This window comes from Podarcis bocagei, assembly GCF_964188305.1.
Source record: "Podarcis bocagei genome assembly, chromosome: 1".
Taxonomy (NCBI): domain Eukaryota; kingdom Metazoa; phylum Chordata; class Lepidosauria; order Squamata; family Lacertidae; genus Podarcis; species Podarcis bocagei.
Window position 1 is genome coordinate 114,202,343 of NC_138125.1, and position 16,226 is coordinate 114,218,568.

Here is a 16,226-nt window from a genome sequence, read left to right on the forward strand (position 1 = left end):
CACACACATCATGGTAAATGATTACCTGTCTTACACAGTGGCATGAAGTGGGTCTTGTGAGGTAGAAAGTGAGGTATGTGAGTGCACGATGGGGTCTTTGTAAAGAAGTAAGGAGTTTCTAGAAATGGGTTCATGCTGGGTTATTACATTTCGGGACTGACGTGTTGCATTTCCTTATTACATAAGAGCCCCACAAGATCAGAGCAAAGGCCAGACCTAGTCCAGCACCCAGTTTCCAACAGATTTAAGGGGTGATATGATAGCCATGTTCAAATATATAAAAGGATGTCATATAGAGGAGGGAGAAAGGTTGTTTTCTGCTGCTCCAGAGAAGCGGACACGGAGCAATGGATCCAAACTACAAGAAAGAAGATTCCACCTAAACATTAGGAAGAATTTCCTGACAGTAAGAGCTGTTCGACAGTGGAATTTGCTGCCAAGGAGTGTGGTGCAGTCTCCTTCTTTGGAGGTCTTTAAGCAGAGGCTTGACAACCATATGTCAGGAGTGCTCTGATGGTGTTTCCTGCTTGGCAGGGGGTTGGACTCGATGGCCCTTGTGGTCTCTTCCAACTCTATGATTCTATGATTCTATGATTCTAGATACATTTGGTGAGCCCACCAACAGGACACAAGGGGGCAATAACCCTTTCTCACACACAGTTCCTCCCCATCATGATCCTGGCCACAATTTACAACCATTATGGCTAGCAGCCAGTTAATAGCCCTAGCCTCCGTGAATTATTTGTCTAATTCCATTTGAAAACTGTCTGAAGGATGGTTGTCAGCACACCTTGTCACAGAGATTTTGCCTCCTTTACCACCCTCTGTCACTCCTGCAAAGTTTAGCAGAATGAATGAATGGGCCCGGCAATTATCCTGATAGAAGAGTAACCAGCTTAACTTACTTGTTCCCTTTTGTATTGTTCTTTGAAGAAGTTTCCTTTTTATTATGGAAATACCTGTGAAAGGCAAGGCAATATCCATGTGAGTACTCTTAAGGGGCCTATTCCCATGCACTTCCATTCAAATTTATTTTATCCATCAAAATGTATGTTATCATCTTGGGACATTGTTATGGCTTCAGTTGCAACAGGGCTGTCATTTTGAAAAGAGGCATTTGAAATACAAGGAACTGGACTTTATTTTTAACAGACTTGAAATCCGCCCCCTTAAAAAGTAGATTACAACAAAGGTTCTAAAAAGCTCTATTCCTTCAACAGGTCTGATTTTTGTGCCCTTCTGATACCATTAGTCCCCAGGACAACCCATCCCCATTGCTGTTCTCTTCACATTTCTGCACCAATTTATGACTGTAAAAAATAATTCTCATGAAAATGCACCTGCATTTTAGTGCAAATTTCTCCCAATAAACACATTTTTGTATGCAGTTTTGACATAATAAATATGTATTTATATTCCCAAGCATTTTCCCCATATATAATGCATTTTTGCATGCTATTTTTTTCTAATATTCATTCATTTTTATGACATTTCCCCCTAATTCATGCATTTTTGTACATTGAAAAATTCAAGAAAGGTCAAATTTCAAGTATAGCTGCATTTCAGTTCATGTATTTGTTGGGGAAGAGTGAATTGGAATGTATCTCATTAAAAGGCAAACAAAATCAAATTTCTCTTCCATTTCTACAAGGAAAGCAGTGTTAGCGGAACTCTTAAAGGAAAGGAATAAGAATTCTTTAATGCACCATTAATTTTAAGGTTGGGACTGTCTGGCTTAATGCTGAGGTTCAGAGGATCTTCAAAGGTACATGATGTGAGAATGTTTGAGGCAGTTCTGGTTATAGGATCATAAGCTGTGTCTTATCCTGTGTCTTAATATTCCACCTCATTGCTTCATCTAGCTGCACTCCCACAGGAAAAAATTCGCATAGGACTATAACAATGAGAGAAGAATATAACGGGGATGGCACCCTTCCCAGACCCTGCTAATCCCATAATTGGTCCACTATAGTATAAAGAGCATTAACCATCCTGTTTCCCAGCCTGGGTGGATACTTGAAAAATCAGTATTGTTCAGAAGGGAGAGAGAGTTTGATTTACTCCTTAGAGGCCTAGCTTCCTCTTGTACACCCTGAGTGGCCTCAAGCAAGTCCTCACAGTCTTAGCTGCCATCACGAATTACACATGAATAATGCCTACAGATATCTATGCTTTCCCTAGGAAAAAACAGCTTTGGGTGTTGAGTGGGGGGGACGGGACCAAAGAAGGTGCTTTATGGTTAACACCTTTCCCTCCTGCTGCCTTTATACCCAAAATCATTACAGCAGAGGTTTTCAACCTTTTTGAGTCCACAGTTCCCTTGACTAACTACAGTGGTGCCCCGCAAGACGAATGCCTCGCAAGACGTTTTGGAGGTGCTTCGCAAAATGAATTTCCTATGGGCTTGCTTCGCAAGACGACAATGTCTTGCGAGTTCCTGCTGGTTCCTGCTGGACTTCTCTGCGACCCATCCCCTCTGCAGGGAGGTGGGACCAATTCGGATGGTCCGCCCCCGCCACTTAATGGATCCAAATGGTTTCCAGAGAGTGGTAGGGGATGCTTTATCCCATGTTGATGGCCTTTCAGCCGATTCCCTGGTGGCCCGCTGGAATGTGGAGTTAACCAGGGCTATTGACTGTTTGGCTCCGAAGCGCCCTCTCCGATTGCATGGAGCCCGGACAGCCCCGTGGTTTTCCACGGATCTGAGGGCAATGAAACAATCGTTGAGATGGCTAGAGCGCCGGTGGCGGATAACTCATTCCGAATCTGACCGGACACAGGTTAGAGCTCAACGTCGAGCCTCCCAAGTGGCGATAGCGACGGCGAAGAAGAATTTCTTCACCGCCTCTATTACATCTGCAGAAAACAGCAGCAGGAGACTTTTTCAGGTGGTTCACAATTTAGCGGAACCACCTGCAACATCAGGGCCCGGTACGGGCCACATGTTCTCCTGCAATGATTTTGCAAAGTTTTTTGCAGATAAAATCGCTCAGATTCGGGAAGAAGTAGACTCCACCGTGGGAGCAGGGCCGGGGCGGGAGAGTGCTAGAGTTCTGTCTAGTCAAGTTGAGTGGGATCAATTCCAATCTGTTACCTCCGAGAATGTGGACAGGCTGCTTGGACGAGTGAAACCAACCACCTGTCTCCTGGATCCTTGCCCATCCTGGCTTATAAAAGCTAGCCGGGAAGGACTGGGCGATGGGCTTCGTGGGGTGGTGAATGCTTCTCTCTGTGAGGGAGCCTTCCCAGACCCGCTGAAAGAGGCGGTTATTAAACCGCTTCTTAAAAAACCATCTTTAGATGCGGCCACGATGGCCAATTATCGCCCAGTCTCAAATCTTCCATTCCTGGGCAAGGTGATTGAGCGAGCGGTTGCCGAACAACTCCAGGCACGCCTGGAAGAAGCGGACCATTTGGATCCCTTCCAGTCGGGATTCAGGCCTCATCATGGGACTGAAACTGCCTTGGTCGCACTGGTTGATGATCTCCGGCGGGCTAGGGACAAAGGTGAGAGCTGTTTCCTAGTTCTGCTGGATCTCTCAGCGGCGTTTGATACCATTGTCCATAGCATCCTTCTGGACTGTCTTGAGGGGCTGGGAGCTGGGGGCACTGTCATACAGTGGTTCCGCTCCTTCCTCCTGGGCCGTGTTCAGAAAGTGGTGGGGGGGGATGAGTGTTCAGACCCCTGGGCTCTCACTTGTGGGGTGCCTCAGGGTTCTGTCCTCTCCCCCATGCTTTTCAACATTTACATGCAGCCGCTGGGAGAGATCATCAGGAGGTTTGGGCTGGGTGTTCATCAGTATGCTGATGATACCCAGCTCTACCTCTCTTTTAAATCAGAACCAGTGAAGGCGGTGAAGGTCCTGCGTGAGTGTCTGGAGGCGGTTGGAGGATGGATGGCGGCTAACAGATTGAGGTTGAATCCTGACAAGACAGAAGTACTGTTTTGGGGGGACAGGAGGCGGGCAGGTATGGAGGATTCCCTGGTCCTGAATGGGGTAACTGTGCCCCTGAAGGACCAGGTGCGCAGCCTGGGAGTCATTTTGGACTCACAGCTGTCCATGGAGGCACAGGTCAAATCTGTGTCCAGGGCAGCTGTTTACCAGCTCCATCTGGTACGTAGGCTGAGACCCTATCTGCCTGCGGACTGTCTCGCCAGAGTGGTGCATGCTCTGGTTATCTCCCGCTTGGACTACTGCAATGCACTCTACGTGGGGCTACCTTTGAAGGTGACTCGGAAACTACAACTAATCCAGAATGCGGCAGCTAGACTGGTGACTGGGGGCGGCCGCCGAGACCATATAACACCGGTCTTGAAAGACCTACATTGGCTCCCAGTACGTTTCCGAGCACAATTCAAAGTGTTGGTGCTGACCTTTAAAGCCCTAAACGGCCTCGGTCCAGTATACCTGAAGGAGCGTCTCCACCCCCATCATTCTGCCCGGACGCTGAGGTCCAGCGCCGAGGGCCTTCTGGCGGTTCCCTCATTGCGAGAAGCAAAGCTACAGGGAACCAGGCAGAGGGCCTTCTCGGTAGTGGCGCCCGCCCTGTGGAACGCCCTTCCAGCAGATGTCAAAGCGATAAACAACTACCTGACATTCAGAAGACATCTTAAGGCAGCCCTGTTCAGGGAAGTTTTTAACGTGTGATATTTTACTGTATTTTTGGTTTTTATGGAAGCCGCCCAGAGTGGCTGGGGAGGCCCAGCCAGATGGGCGGGGTATAAATAAATTATTATTATTATTATTATTATTATTATTATTATTATTATTATTATTCCTCCCCCCTTTTTCTAAGCCGCTAAGCCGCTTATCAGCTGATCCGATCAGCAGATAAGCCGCTAAAAGCCTCTAAAAGCCGCTAATAGCGCTAATCCGCTAATCCGTCAATGGGCTTGCTTCACAAGACGAAAAAACCGCTAGACGAAGAGAATCACAGAACAGATTCTTTTCGTCTTGCGAGGCACCACTGTACATTCTTTCTACAGCATCTCTGTGGGTCTCAGGAGCCCAGTTATGTCACCCCTGGCCCACAGAGCTGGCGGCCTCTCACCCTTTTTTGAACACCCTCCCTTGTGGAGTGTTCCCTCAGCCTCTTTTCCTCTCCCTTCTGCTTCGGAATCCTCTGGGCAGTCATGGCCGCCCCTAGTCTCTGAGCTGCCCCCCTGCCCCAAAGAGAGATGCCTCATCACACTGCCACACAGGCACCTGGGACTTGTCTGTCCATTCCCAACAGCAAAGGCTGGTGGACTGGTTGGCTGGGCTCCCTTGCCCACTTGCCTGCTTACTTGAAGGCCACCTCAGCTCCTGGCAACCAGCACCCCTTGGTCAGCCCCAGTGGCACCATTTGCCTGCAGAGCTTGTAGCCAGGGTTGCTGCAACAGTCGTACAAGCCTTTGGGAGGCAGAGATGCGAGAGGGCATCAGAGGAGGAAGGGAAGGAAAGAGGGACAGAGGCCAGTGTTGCCCACAGCACCCCTGACCATCATTCAAGGTACCTCAGGCTGCCAGGGCCCATTTGTTGAAAACCACTGCATTACAGAGGCACAGGCAAAACACACCCCCCCCAAATAAAACACCACCACCTTGTGGAGTTCCTCAGAAGTGTATTAGTGTCCCTCATTATACAAATCAGTTAATGGGGCCAACACTTTCCTGAATGATAGCTGTCCTATCTTTACTGGTTTCTCATTGGAATGCTCATCTTTGCCCTCATCTGCACAAACCATAGTTTAGTGTAAGTGACCAGATTGGTGGGCAGAGAAGGCATGTGATTGCTTCTTCATCCCTATCTGCATGGGCCATATCAGGGAGAAGTACCATCCAATTCAGCATAAATTAACCTTTCATATACAAAGTTCACGTGTACTAACATGAATTTTCAGTTTTGAAGGGCATTGATCATATTGCTAAAATGGTTAGGTTACATTATACTTCTGGTAAAAATGCATCTCCACGCTACTCTGAGTTTCGCCTCACCAGAAGGCTTAATTTGAAACTTAAATCCAATTCATGTGTGTACCTGGCACCAAACTTTGTGACAACCAGTTTCAGTGCGGTTCTGAGCTGTGAAAACATACTTAAGGGCCTGGTGTTTTCTCTATTTCCGCATATCTGGAGCCCAGCTCCTCAGAAATTTGCTTAAGGCTATATTCTCTCCATCAACTGTATAGTGATACAGCAGGCAAGTTTCTATTTTAAGACATATTAGTTTTGCTTTCACCAAATTATAGCCTAGTACAAATCTCTTCGTATTTAATTCTGGGGTTTTTTGTTTTATTTTTTGTAAGAGGGTTTTCAGCAAGAATATTGTATTCTGTTCTAGAATATTCTGTTGTGGACCACAGCCATGAACCCACACAAAAGTGATTGATTGGCTGTCAGTCAATGTCATATCTAAGGAAAGCAGCCAGAGTGGAAAATATTTGCACATGGAATTGTTAATCGTCACATCATGCCATGAAACCTGTGAATAGATCCAACCTGCATTGTAAGAGGAATTGATTGAAATAGTAGCATTTTCCTTCTTCTGGTATTCTGTTATTACACATTGTATTCTGAATTTTTGCTTAACTCATACCAGTTGCATAATATTAGAGATTAGAAAATTGAAGTGGCTGCATTTCCTATGTTGCAAACACACCAATGAATTATGAAAACTGCTTTCTAGGCATCAAATAAATGAATAGTGTGGATCTTTATATAGCCAAAACTGCACCATCCACTCGCAACGGGGGAAGTATCAGCAGGCTCAAGAGAGAGAGAGAGACGCCCGCCCCCCCCCCCACGAAGTACCAAAGAGGTGCAAAAAATATTGGGGGGGGGAGTTCAATGAAGGGGGCAAAACCAGCAAAACAGACAAATGAGGTCTGAGCATGCTCAGTGGTCACAGAATGCTCCTTGACAGTGAAGGAAGGGGAGGGTGTCAAATCAGGGGAGGGGAAATGGAATGAGGCATGGCTGACTAAAATCCGGAGCAGAAGGACTCGCTACACTGCAACATTTTGTTGCATGTCCTACTTGTGTAACCAAATACTTTGAAAATATCTGCATTACTTACTCTGGTTTGCAGATGCCGTTATCTGGTGGGGAAAACAAATACATCCTATAGTTAGCATTCTTTGAAAATTAATCCATACTCCTAGACACACACACAAGGCCATTTTAATTATGTACAGGCAGTGTTTGATTAAAGAGAATTCAAAGAGTTCATACAAAAATCCCAAATGGACCAAATTGGAATGATTCATGTTGGAGATCTGATTCTACAAACCAGTTCCCAAAACAGGTTCAGGAAATGGAAAGAGACATAACTTAGTGGTGCCAATGTTTTGCATGCAGAAGATCCCACAGAATTGCCATTGCTAACCAAAGACTGACTATGTTCAGGCACAGGAGTGCTTGTATGTCAAGGTCAGAACAAGGCTCTTTTTTTTGTTTTTTAAGATGCTTCTATTATTACAAAACACTGGGAAAATTCCTGCTATATTAAAATGGCCGCTGTGTTTTATTATTTATGTATATTTATCCAGGCTCCTATTCCACTTTGGAATAAGTTAAAAAGTAACTCTGAAACAACATAAAATAATAAGCATGATATTACGGTGAGGGGGAATCAATCTAATGCAGAAAATACCACATCAAGATTTGGGGCAGCTGGTTGCTCTGTTTCAAAACTCTGAGACCTAATCCCATTCCACATGCCCAGGCCTATTCTCCAAGAATCCACAGTTCCTTTCATTATAATTGTACCTCCACGTTTCAACTGGTTTGGTTTTCAAGGTAAAAGATCAAGCAGAAGGGCATTCTTGTAAAGTGAACACCAATGTTTCAGCCCTGCTCTCTCACCTCGCCCTCTTGCCTGCTCATCACCTCTGCTGCTACCGCTTCCTCCTTCTCCAGCTAAGAAAGGTAACACTCTGCATCCAAGATCTTGAGATGCTCAAAAAGAGAATTTCAGTCTTGGGACCAACTGCAACCCCTGCAAACTGGTCTATTGGACACTGGAACTTGGGGAAGAGGATGATTCTCTTGAGCTGCATATCCTCCTTCCACATCTTGCCAGATAATTTGTTAACTTTTCCAACCAGAGGAAGAGGAGGAGTTAGCAATAGTGAGTGGGCAAGCAAATACTTTCTCCCCACCCCCCCAAAAAAACCCATGAGCTTGGGATGATAAGAGCAAATGGGTCTTGAAGAGATTTACTGACATGTGCCTAAAGTCAAGAGGTATATAAAATGGAAAACATCATACGTGATTCTTCCGGCTCAAAGCCATAGTTGTCTTCTCCGATTTTCTTAATACTGTGCAAAGTAACTGGCTCAGGCATGATCTTCCTCTTTATGCTGCTAAATAATGATGATGATAATGATAATAATGTACCCCAACTTTGCAAACCAAATGACAATTTTCTAAAGCTCTCTTTTGTACTTGTATGATTTTACTGAGTAAAATGAAATGAAATTCTTATAAGTCAGTAGGTCCATGGTTCAGCTTCACTTTACTTACTTACTTACTTACTTACTTACTTACCCACCTACTTAAAATAAATCTGAGTAGGTCCATGGTTCAGCTTCACTTTACTTACTTACTTATTTACTTACCTACTTACTTAAAATAACTCTGAGCTTCACCTTGACAACTTCCAATATGAGTTACAATTAGTATTTTTAAAAAAAGAAAAGAAAACCGCAGCAAAAACAAAATACAGTACAGTTGAAAGAACTGATTTAAACCCTAGCCAGCCAGTTTTTAACTCCAAGTACATTAAATCGCAGGTGCATTAGATGATTCTAGAGCTTGCTGTCTTGTTTTGAGTTACAAGGAACTAACAGCTAGGGGAAAGCATCATAAGGCTATCAGGATCAGTCTGGTAGTTTACAGTCATACCTCGGGATGAATACGCTTCAGGTTAAGCATTTTCGGGTTGTGCTCCACGGTGACCCGGAAGTAACAGAGCACGTTACTTCTGCGTTTTGCCACGCGCGCATGCTCAGACCGTCAAAATTATGTCATGTGCATGCCCAGAAGTGCTGAAACGTGACCCGCGCACGCGCAGACATGCGGACACGGGTTACGTTCACTTCGGGATGCGAACGGGGCTGTGGAACGGATCCCGTTCGCATCCCGAGTTACCACTGTACAGTGTTAGACAGCTCTATTCCCCCCCCCCCAGATAACTAAAAGGTGGCAGTGGTCTAAATATTTTGATGGGGCCCTGGGGTAGCTGTTGCTGAAAAATAAAGTGAAGGCCTTCCTTTGCACCCTTACCTAAGCCTCAGACTATTCCACCCCTCATGCAGAATAGTCTGAATATAAGGCCAACCCTATCATGTGACAGAGGGAGGCAGCTGCCTCGGGCAACAGATATTGGGTGTCATGAAAAGCAGCAAATTTTTACCCATTTAATTAATTATTACTGCATTTTTATTTATTTTTTTACCACCTGGTAGCGGCATTTATGTAATTGTGAAGAGATAACTCCATGGAGGTCAAGGGGGATTATTTTGCTGCTCTGCCTCAGGTAGCAAAATTGCCTTGGACCAGCCCTGCCCGAATAACTGCCATTGTAGAAAATTGTATCTCCTTTGCCCAGTATCTATTGGGTGTTCTTGATAGTCAAATTCCTCTTCAGTTCATTATTAGCTTCCACTTTAGGAACCCTCTTTAACTGAGATTGCAGGGCAGGAAAGTAAAACATAAACGTAATATTTACTCCCTCTGCTCAGTTCTTCCCTCATCAAGGCCTTTTGCCGGCGGCTTAGTGCAACAGTTATTATCATTGTTCTTTATTAAATTTATTAGGGGTTTTTTGCCATGGCAACGCAAAGCAACTTACAGTATTTTTAAAATTTTAAACACACACACACACACACACACACACACACACACACACAAGTTACCATTAAAAAAACCTAAAAGACCATTCTATTTTTTTTATAAAAAACTAGATTAAAACATCCCACTCATACAAAAAAGGCCATAGATAATTAAAAACCAAAGGCCTGATGTCTAAAGATACAGTTGTACCTCAGGTTAAGTATTTAATTCGTTCTGGAGGTCCGTATTTAACCTGAAACTGTTCTTAACCTGAAGCACCACTTTAGCTAATGGGGCCTCCTGCTGCCACCGCACCGCCGGTGCACGATTTCTGTTCTCATCCTGAAGCAAAGTTCTTAACCTGAAGCACTATTTATGGGTTAGGAGAGTCTGTAACCTGAAGCATATGTAAGCTGAAGCGTATGTAACCTGAGGTACCACTGTATGTAACAGCAGTTTCACCAGCTTGCAGATCTGCCTGTAGCTACCCTGACCTAAGACATTTCCTGTGCCTTTAAGGTTTAAATTCTATGCACTCTTACATGGGAGAAGTAAGTGGGTAAGTAGAAGGAAGAATCGCAGCAGAAGTCACTTAGCCAACTTCAGTCCTGAAGTGATAGGCAAAAACATACTTAAGTATTGCACAGAAGGGAAAATTCAATTAAGGGTACAGCAGCCACCCCAGGATTCATAATCAGCATAAAAACAGAGACCTGACTTGTCCCCGTCCCCAACCACCCCCCCATTAACAAATGGTATTTGCTCTTCTATAGGAATTTTGAGTTGTGTTAGCGAACAACAGCAGCAACATCATCACCATTGTAATAAAATAACAGTTTAAGACAATGACTTTAAGTAGGCTTTTAAAGAACACTCATGCTTACAAGAATAAATATTTGTTCCCAGTAGGAAAAAGAGTAGCTGCAGCATATTATATCAGAAAACTGTTGCAAGAAGGAAGAGATATCAACATATTCCAGTTCTGCTGTTCCAATCCAATTTAGATTCCTCCTTCCCAACACACATCTCTGCTTTTAAATAAAACTTAAAATATCAAGACATGCAGTCATGGATCTCCTATATCTGCTTGGCCATAAAATACTCTGAAAACTTCTTCAGTTAATATAGCAAATTCATCTTGTGCCCAGGAGTATTTGAAATAGTTATTTCAAATTATTACTTATTCTATAACCTAGTAAAACAAGAGTTTCAGAAAAAAGCAGCTTAGTTTAACACTTTTCACAGAATGTTCCTTTATTTCCTTAATTACTGTTAAGACCATTACAATCTAGTCACAGTATATTTTGTAATTTATTTAAGTTGCTGAGGTGCATGTTCTTATTGTTTTATCCAAAGCTAACATTGTAATAATACATATATTTTTCCTCACCAGTTGAAGTAAAAAGAGGAAGAAACAGAGAAACAAGCTCCAAGGATCCTATGGAGTGAAATTAGTCAACAGTTTGTACATCCATTTTCAACACCCATCAGCTTTCAATGTAGTAACCCATTTATCAAGAGTTAAGCCTCTAAGTAGTCAGAGACTATTTACACAAAGGTCAGTAACCGAGTGGTCCTCAGAGTTCATTGACATTCAGTGTAGAATTTTAACTTGAGTAAAATTATCATACAGCTGAACAGCAAAATGAGAAAATAGAAATCTTTGAAAAACTACACAGAAAACAAAAACAAATGTCTTATGCAGTCTCAGAAAGGCAACATTATAATAATTCTTGATTAAAGGTCAACAATGAAGTCTTATGTATGTGGAATGGGTACAAAAATCACTTTGAAAGTCCATCTCTAAATCTGAAGCTAAAAATCTTTGCTCCTTTTCCAAAATTTGCACAACATTCATTCTTTATTTTTCTCAGCTGGAGGCTAAGCAGCTAACTAGTCAGAAAAGCTTCACAAAGTTCCCCTTTGATTCAACCTAGGCTAGAAGCATTTTTGAAAGCTTTCTAGAGAAGTCATTTATGGGTTCACCACCCACAGCAATGTTTGACGGAAGCAGTAAAAGGTCTTCTTTGGCGTAAATAGCAGAAACCCCTTCTGGAGCTCATGGAGCCCCAATGGAGACATTACCAATTAGAAGCCAACAACAAAAGCTCTGAGCTATATGTTTATCATCCGTGTGTTGCCAATACACAGGTGACCCTTCATGTGGTCGCTGAACATTGGTGTGTGATGCAACTGGACCCCGATAACAGCTGGTGCAACCGCAGTTTAAGCATCTTAATTCACCTGTCATCTTTCTAATCTTTTTAATTAAATTCACAGCTTCTCTGCAATTTTAATTACTGGCATTCAGAATCAAAGAGTCAGGTGTGTAGCTGATCATGTTGGGATCCACCTTTCACACTTCAGTTATACACTAGATGAGCAAGTCTTAGAATTTATTCTAATGGGTCCTAAAGTTGCCCCTCTTTGGGGACATACGTAGTCTATGGTATCCCATGGGTGTTTTGGGAGGGTACTCACCTTGTGAGGCAAACTTGCAGTAGGTCTGCCCTAATGCCAGGGAGCAACAGGACTCAGGGAAACTCCAACATTGGTATTTGACAGGGTGAGCTCCTGTTGCTCGGACCCAGCTCCTGCCAACCTAGCAGTTCGAAAGCATGCCAAAAAGTGCAAGTAGATAAATAGGTACCACTCTGGCGGGAAGATAAATGGTGTTTCCATACACTGCTCCGGTTTCTCCAGAAGTGGCTTAGTCATGCTGGCCACATGACCTGGAAAAACTGTCTGCGGACAAATCCCGGCTCCCTTGGCCTGTAAAGCGAGATGAGTGAACAACCCCAGAGTCGTTCGCGACTGGACTTAACTGTTAGGGGTCCTTTTTACAAATGAGCTTGGACTTGCTTCACAATAAAGGCAGTGCTATGTGTGTGGTGGTACTCATTGGTACAGAGTACCATCACTTTTCTTTCCCTTTTGGCTACCCATGGCAGCCATTTTCTGCTGGCGCACATGGTGCTTCCATCAACAGATGAATATCAGCACCTCATTTTTTAGAAAAGCAAGCAAGCAAAACTAAGTAAAATTAAGGTTCCAACTAGTTCCTGTCACCAAACTGTCGAGGGAACCGCACCTACCCAGGGCAGGCATTTCTATTACAAACCAGGCATCTTATATCACCCAATTATCACTACCGCCAACTAGTGGCTCTAGCGGCAGCTGCACTTACTTTGTAACTACAGTGGTACCTCGGGTTACATACGCTTCAGGTTACAGACGCTTCAGGTTACAAACTCTGCTAACCCAGAAATATTTCCTCGGGTTAAGAACTTTGCCTCAGGATGAGAACAGAAATCGTGCTTCGGCGGTGCAGCAGCAGCAGCAGGAGGTCCCATTAGCTAAAGTGGTGCTTCAGGTTAAGAACAGTTTCAGGTTAAGAACGGACCTCCAGAACGAATTAAGTACTTAACCCGAGGTACCACTGTACCATATCCCATCACATTACACAACTCAGAAATGTTGCAAGGCTGTGAGATCTAGAGCAAAAGTCGCGGCTGCACTGTTTCCCACAGTTTTATGACATTTGAAAAAGGAAACATGACACACGCACGAAGCACAGCCTTCCAACAACCAATTAATTCTTAGGAAATGACCTCGTGTAGCAATGGGCTGACATCAGCCTGCTCACTTCAGAAATGACAGTTCTCATCAACAAATATTTGTGTGTGCAGAGAAGAATCATAGCTACATTACCATATATTGTATTGCATTCCTTCTCTTTCTTCCGCCCACCTTTTTCACTTTATTTTGTACCACTGCAAACTTTAAAATATTAATACAGTTGTACCTTGGATCCCAAACGCCTTGGTACTTGGATGTTTTGGTTCCCGAATGCCCGGAAGTGAGTGTTCCAGTTTGAGAACGCTCTTTGGAACCTGGATGTCAGATGGGCCTTCCGCGGCTTCTGATTGGCTGCAGGAGCTTCCTGCAGCCAATCAGAAGTTGTGCTTTGGTTTCCAAACATTTTGGAAGTTGAATGGACTGCCAGAACGGGTTCCATTTGACTTCCGAGGTACATCTGTACTAATGATATCGTGGAGTTGGCAAAGGTTATACTCTGATACAGCAGTGGTGTCTTGGTGGGAAGTGCTGTAGCTCACTGGTAGAGCATCTACTTTAAAAGTCCCAGGTTCAAACCTTGGCATCTCTAGGGAATGTCTCATCTGGAACCTTGGAGAACTGCTGCCAGTCAGTGAAAACAATATGGAGCTTATACTGGTCTGACTCAGTATAAGGCGGCACCCTATATTCTTGTGGTGAATATGGGGGGGGGGGGGAATGAACACCATGTTGGAAAGTATTTGTTCGAAAGGGAGTGGTATTAAAATGAGAGAACAATCGCTCTCAGGGTGTACACTGGCTGCCAGTCTCCTCACGTACTGCATCAGGTGAAGATTAGTTCATTTGATCAGTATTTCTCCCCTACTCTGCAAGTTAAAATAGAATCACAATTGATCACACATTTACCTCATGTTCACCAAAGGGAAATAGCTTCCCTGTGTAATAATGACTGACCCAAAGAATTGTCTTTTCTTCCTAGCTCCCGTGGCAAGAACTCCTATGCCTTTAAAAGCCAAAAGGCAGCTAGAAATTTAGTAGGTGAGGTTTTTCCAAGAAGGGGAAGATTAAGTGAATTGGGTGGGGGTGGGGAACCCTCTTTCTGCCTTTCCCGCAGGGCACAAAATTTATTTATTTACCTAATTTATATTTTGCCCTTAATCCGAAGATCTCACAAGATAAAAAAGGATAAAAAGCACAAAATAAATAGTTAAAAGAAAAACAAAATAATAACCTCACTCTCCCACAAACACATTTAAAAGATTGTAGAATATGAATCAACCAAAATTCCTAGCATAAAAGGGTAATGTGATTATCATTCCTGACAGACTGTACTATTATTGTTCCCTGATGGACAGTATAGTTTGGTTCTATGTTTGTTGAAACTTGCATATTCGATTCATCCTCTAGCTCAGATTGGAGACCTCACTGGCTTATTAACAGGGTTCTATACTAATGGTAAGGGACGCGGGTGGCACTGTGGGTAAAACCTCAGTGCCTAGGACTTGCCGATCGTATGGCCGGCGGTTCGAATCCCCATGGCGGGGTGAGCTCCCATCTTTCGGTCCCAGCTCCTGCCCACCTAGCAGTTCGAAAGCACTCTTAAGTGCAAGTAGATAACTAGGGACCACTTTATAGCGGGAAGGTAAATGGCGTTTCCGTGTGCTGCACTGGTCCTGGCTCGCCAGAGCAGCTTCGTCACGCTGGCCACGTGACCCGGAAGTGTCTGCGGACAGCGCTGGCTCCCGGCCCCTTAAGTGAGATGAGCGCACAACCCTAGAGTCGGACACGACTGGTCCGTACGGGCAGGGGTACCTTTACTTTACCTTTATACTAATGGTGGGTCACAGGGGTGCCAACTTGAACAAAACAGTTTTTTGGGGGGGGTCCCAGGCAAGCCCCACCTCACATAATCGACCACAAGACACGGTGCACACCATTGGAAGGTCAATGCCTATCATGTGGGGGGGGGCTTGCCCCCTCAAATATGTTTTTTGGGGGGGTCAAAGGGACTTTGGCCCCTAGGAGTTGGCTCCTATGGTGGGTCAAAAGTTCAACAGATGGCTGATATTTTTTTTTACCTGGGGAGCATGGAGCCATTTAGTGGGCTAAAGGTGCCACTCATCCCCCTTATGTCTTTTTTTGTGGCTGTTACAAGAGTTTCAAAATGGCAGCAACAGTCCTGCTGGTGCTCATCTTGGTGGCCACCAGCTGGTAGCTGTGGAACCACTGGTCTCACCATTCAGCAAAGTGACGTGGCGGGTGAGGGTTGAGGTTAGTAGCAGCAGTCTCCTGCCGTTTCCTCGTGAGCTCCCTCGCCATTCGCTATGTTGAAGAAGAGAACTGTGAGTGCTATGCGGCCCGCTCAGTAACCCTAAGCAGCCTTCTGTGGTAGCAAATGGCAGCGCTGAAGTAAGAGTCCACTTCCAGTTCAGTCAGCTTCTTCAGAGATTGCTGCAGGAAGCAAAATCGCTTTGGCCTAGAATGCCATGTTTTGCCTAGAATGGCAGAAGTATCCTACAGTGAAGTTGGAAATGGGGAGACTTAACCTTGAGAGATGTAAACAAGCATTGTTTAGGATGCCAATGGTGCTAGCCAGAAGGAGGTTTTTGTCTTGCCAGAGCTGATAACCAACCAGAGCAGGGCTTACTGTGTTCCCCAAGATGTTGCTGGACATGATTCCTATGATGTCCATTGGCCATGCTGACTGAGACTGATAGGAGGTGGAATCCAGATTACCAGTTTGTTTTGTTTTGTTTCTCCCGCCCTCTAGTTTGCAATGGAACTCCCATGGTGGCTCACAAAAATAAAACACCACCATTAAAATACAGTA

The 16,226-nt window shown here is 44.3% G+C and overlaps 1 protein-coding gene across 5 annotated transcripts in view; it reads right to left on the reverse strand.

The window, feature by feature from the left end:
* ABCB11 (ATP binding cassette subfamily B member 11) overlaps positions 1-16,226 on the reverse strand; it is an 83,184-nt gene that overhangs the window by 39,877 nt on the left and 27,081 nt on the right. The window contains exons 1-4 of one of the 5 annotated variants that reach the window (XM_081195083.1): positions 11,208-11,332; positions 8,252-8,346; positions 7,059-7,080; positions 906-959 (exon numbers count right to left, since the gene is read on the reverse strand). The exons of 1 other annotated variant lie outside the window; for it this stretch is intronic. In XM_081195083.1, the coding sequence (XP_081051209.1) occupies positions 906-959; positions 7,059-7,080; positions 8,252-8,327 (152 nt within the window). In that variant the 5' untranslated portion in view covers positions 8,328-8,346; positions 11,208-11,332. Of the gene's footprint in view, positions 1-905; positions 960-7,058; positions 7,081-8,251; positions 8,347-11,207; positions 11,333-16,226 lie in introns of those variants that run through there. 3 more of the 5 variants (XM_081195084.1, XM_081195086.1, XM_081195085.1) reach the window with 3 other exon arrangements.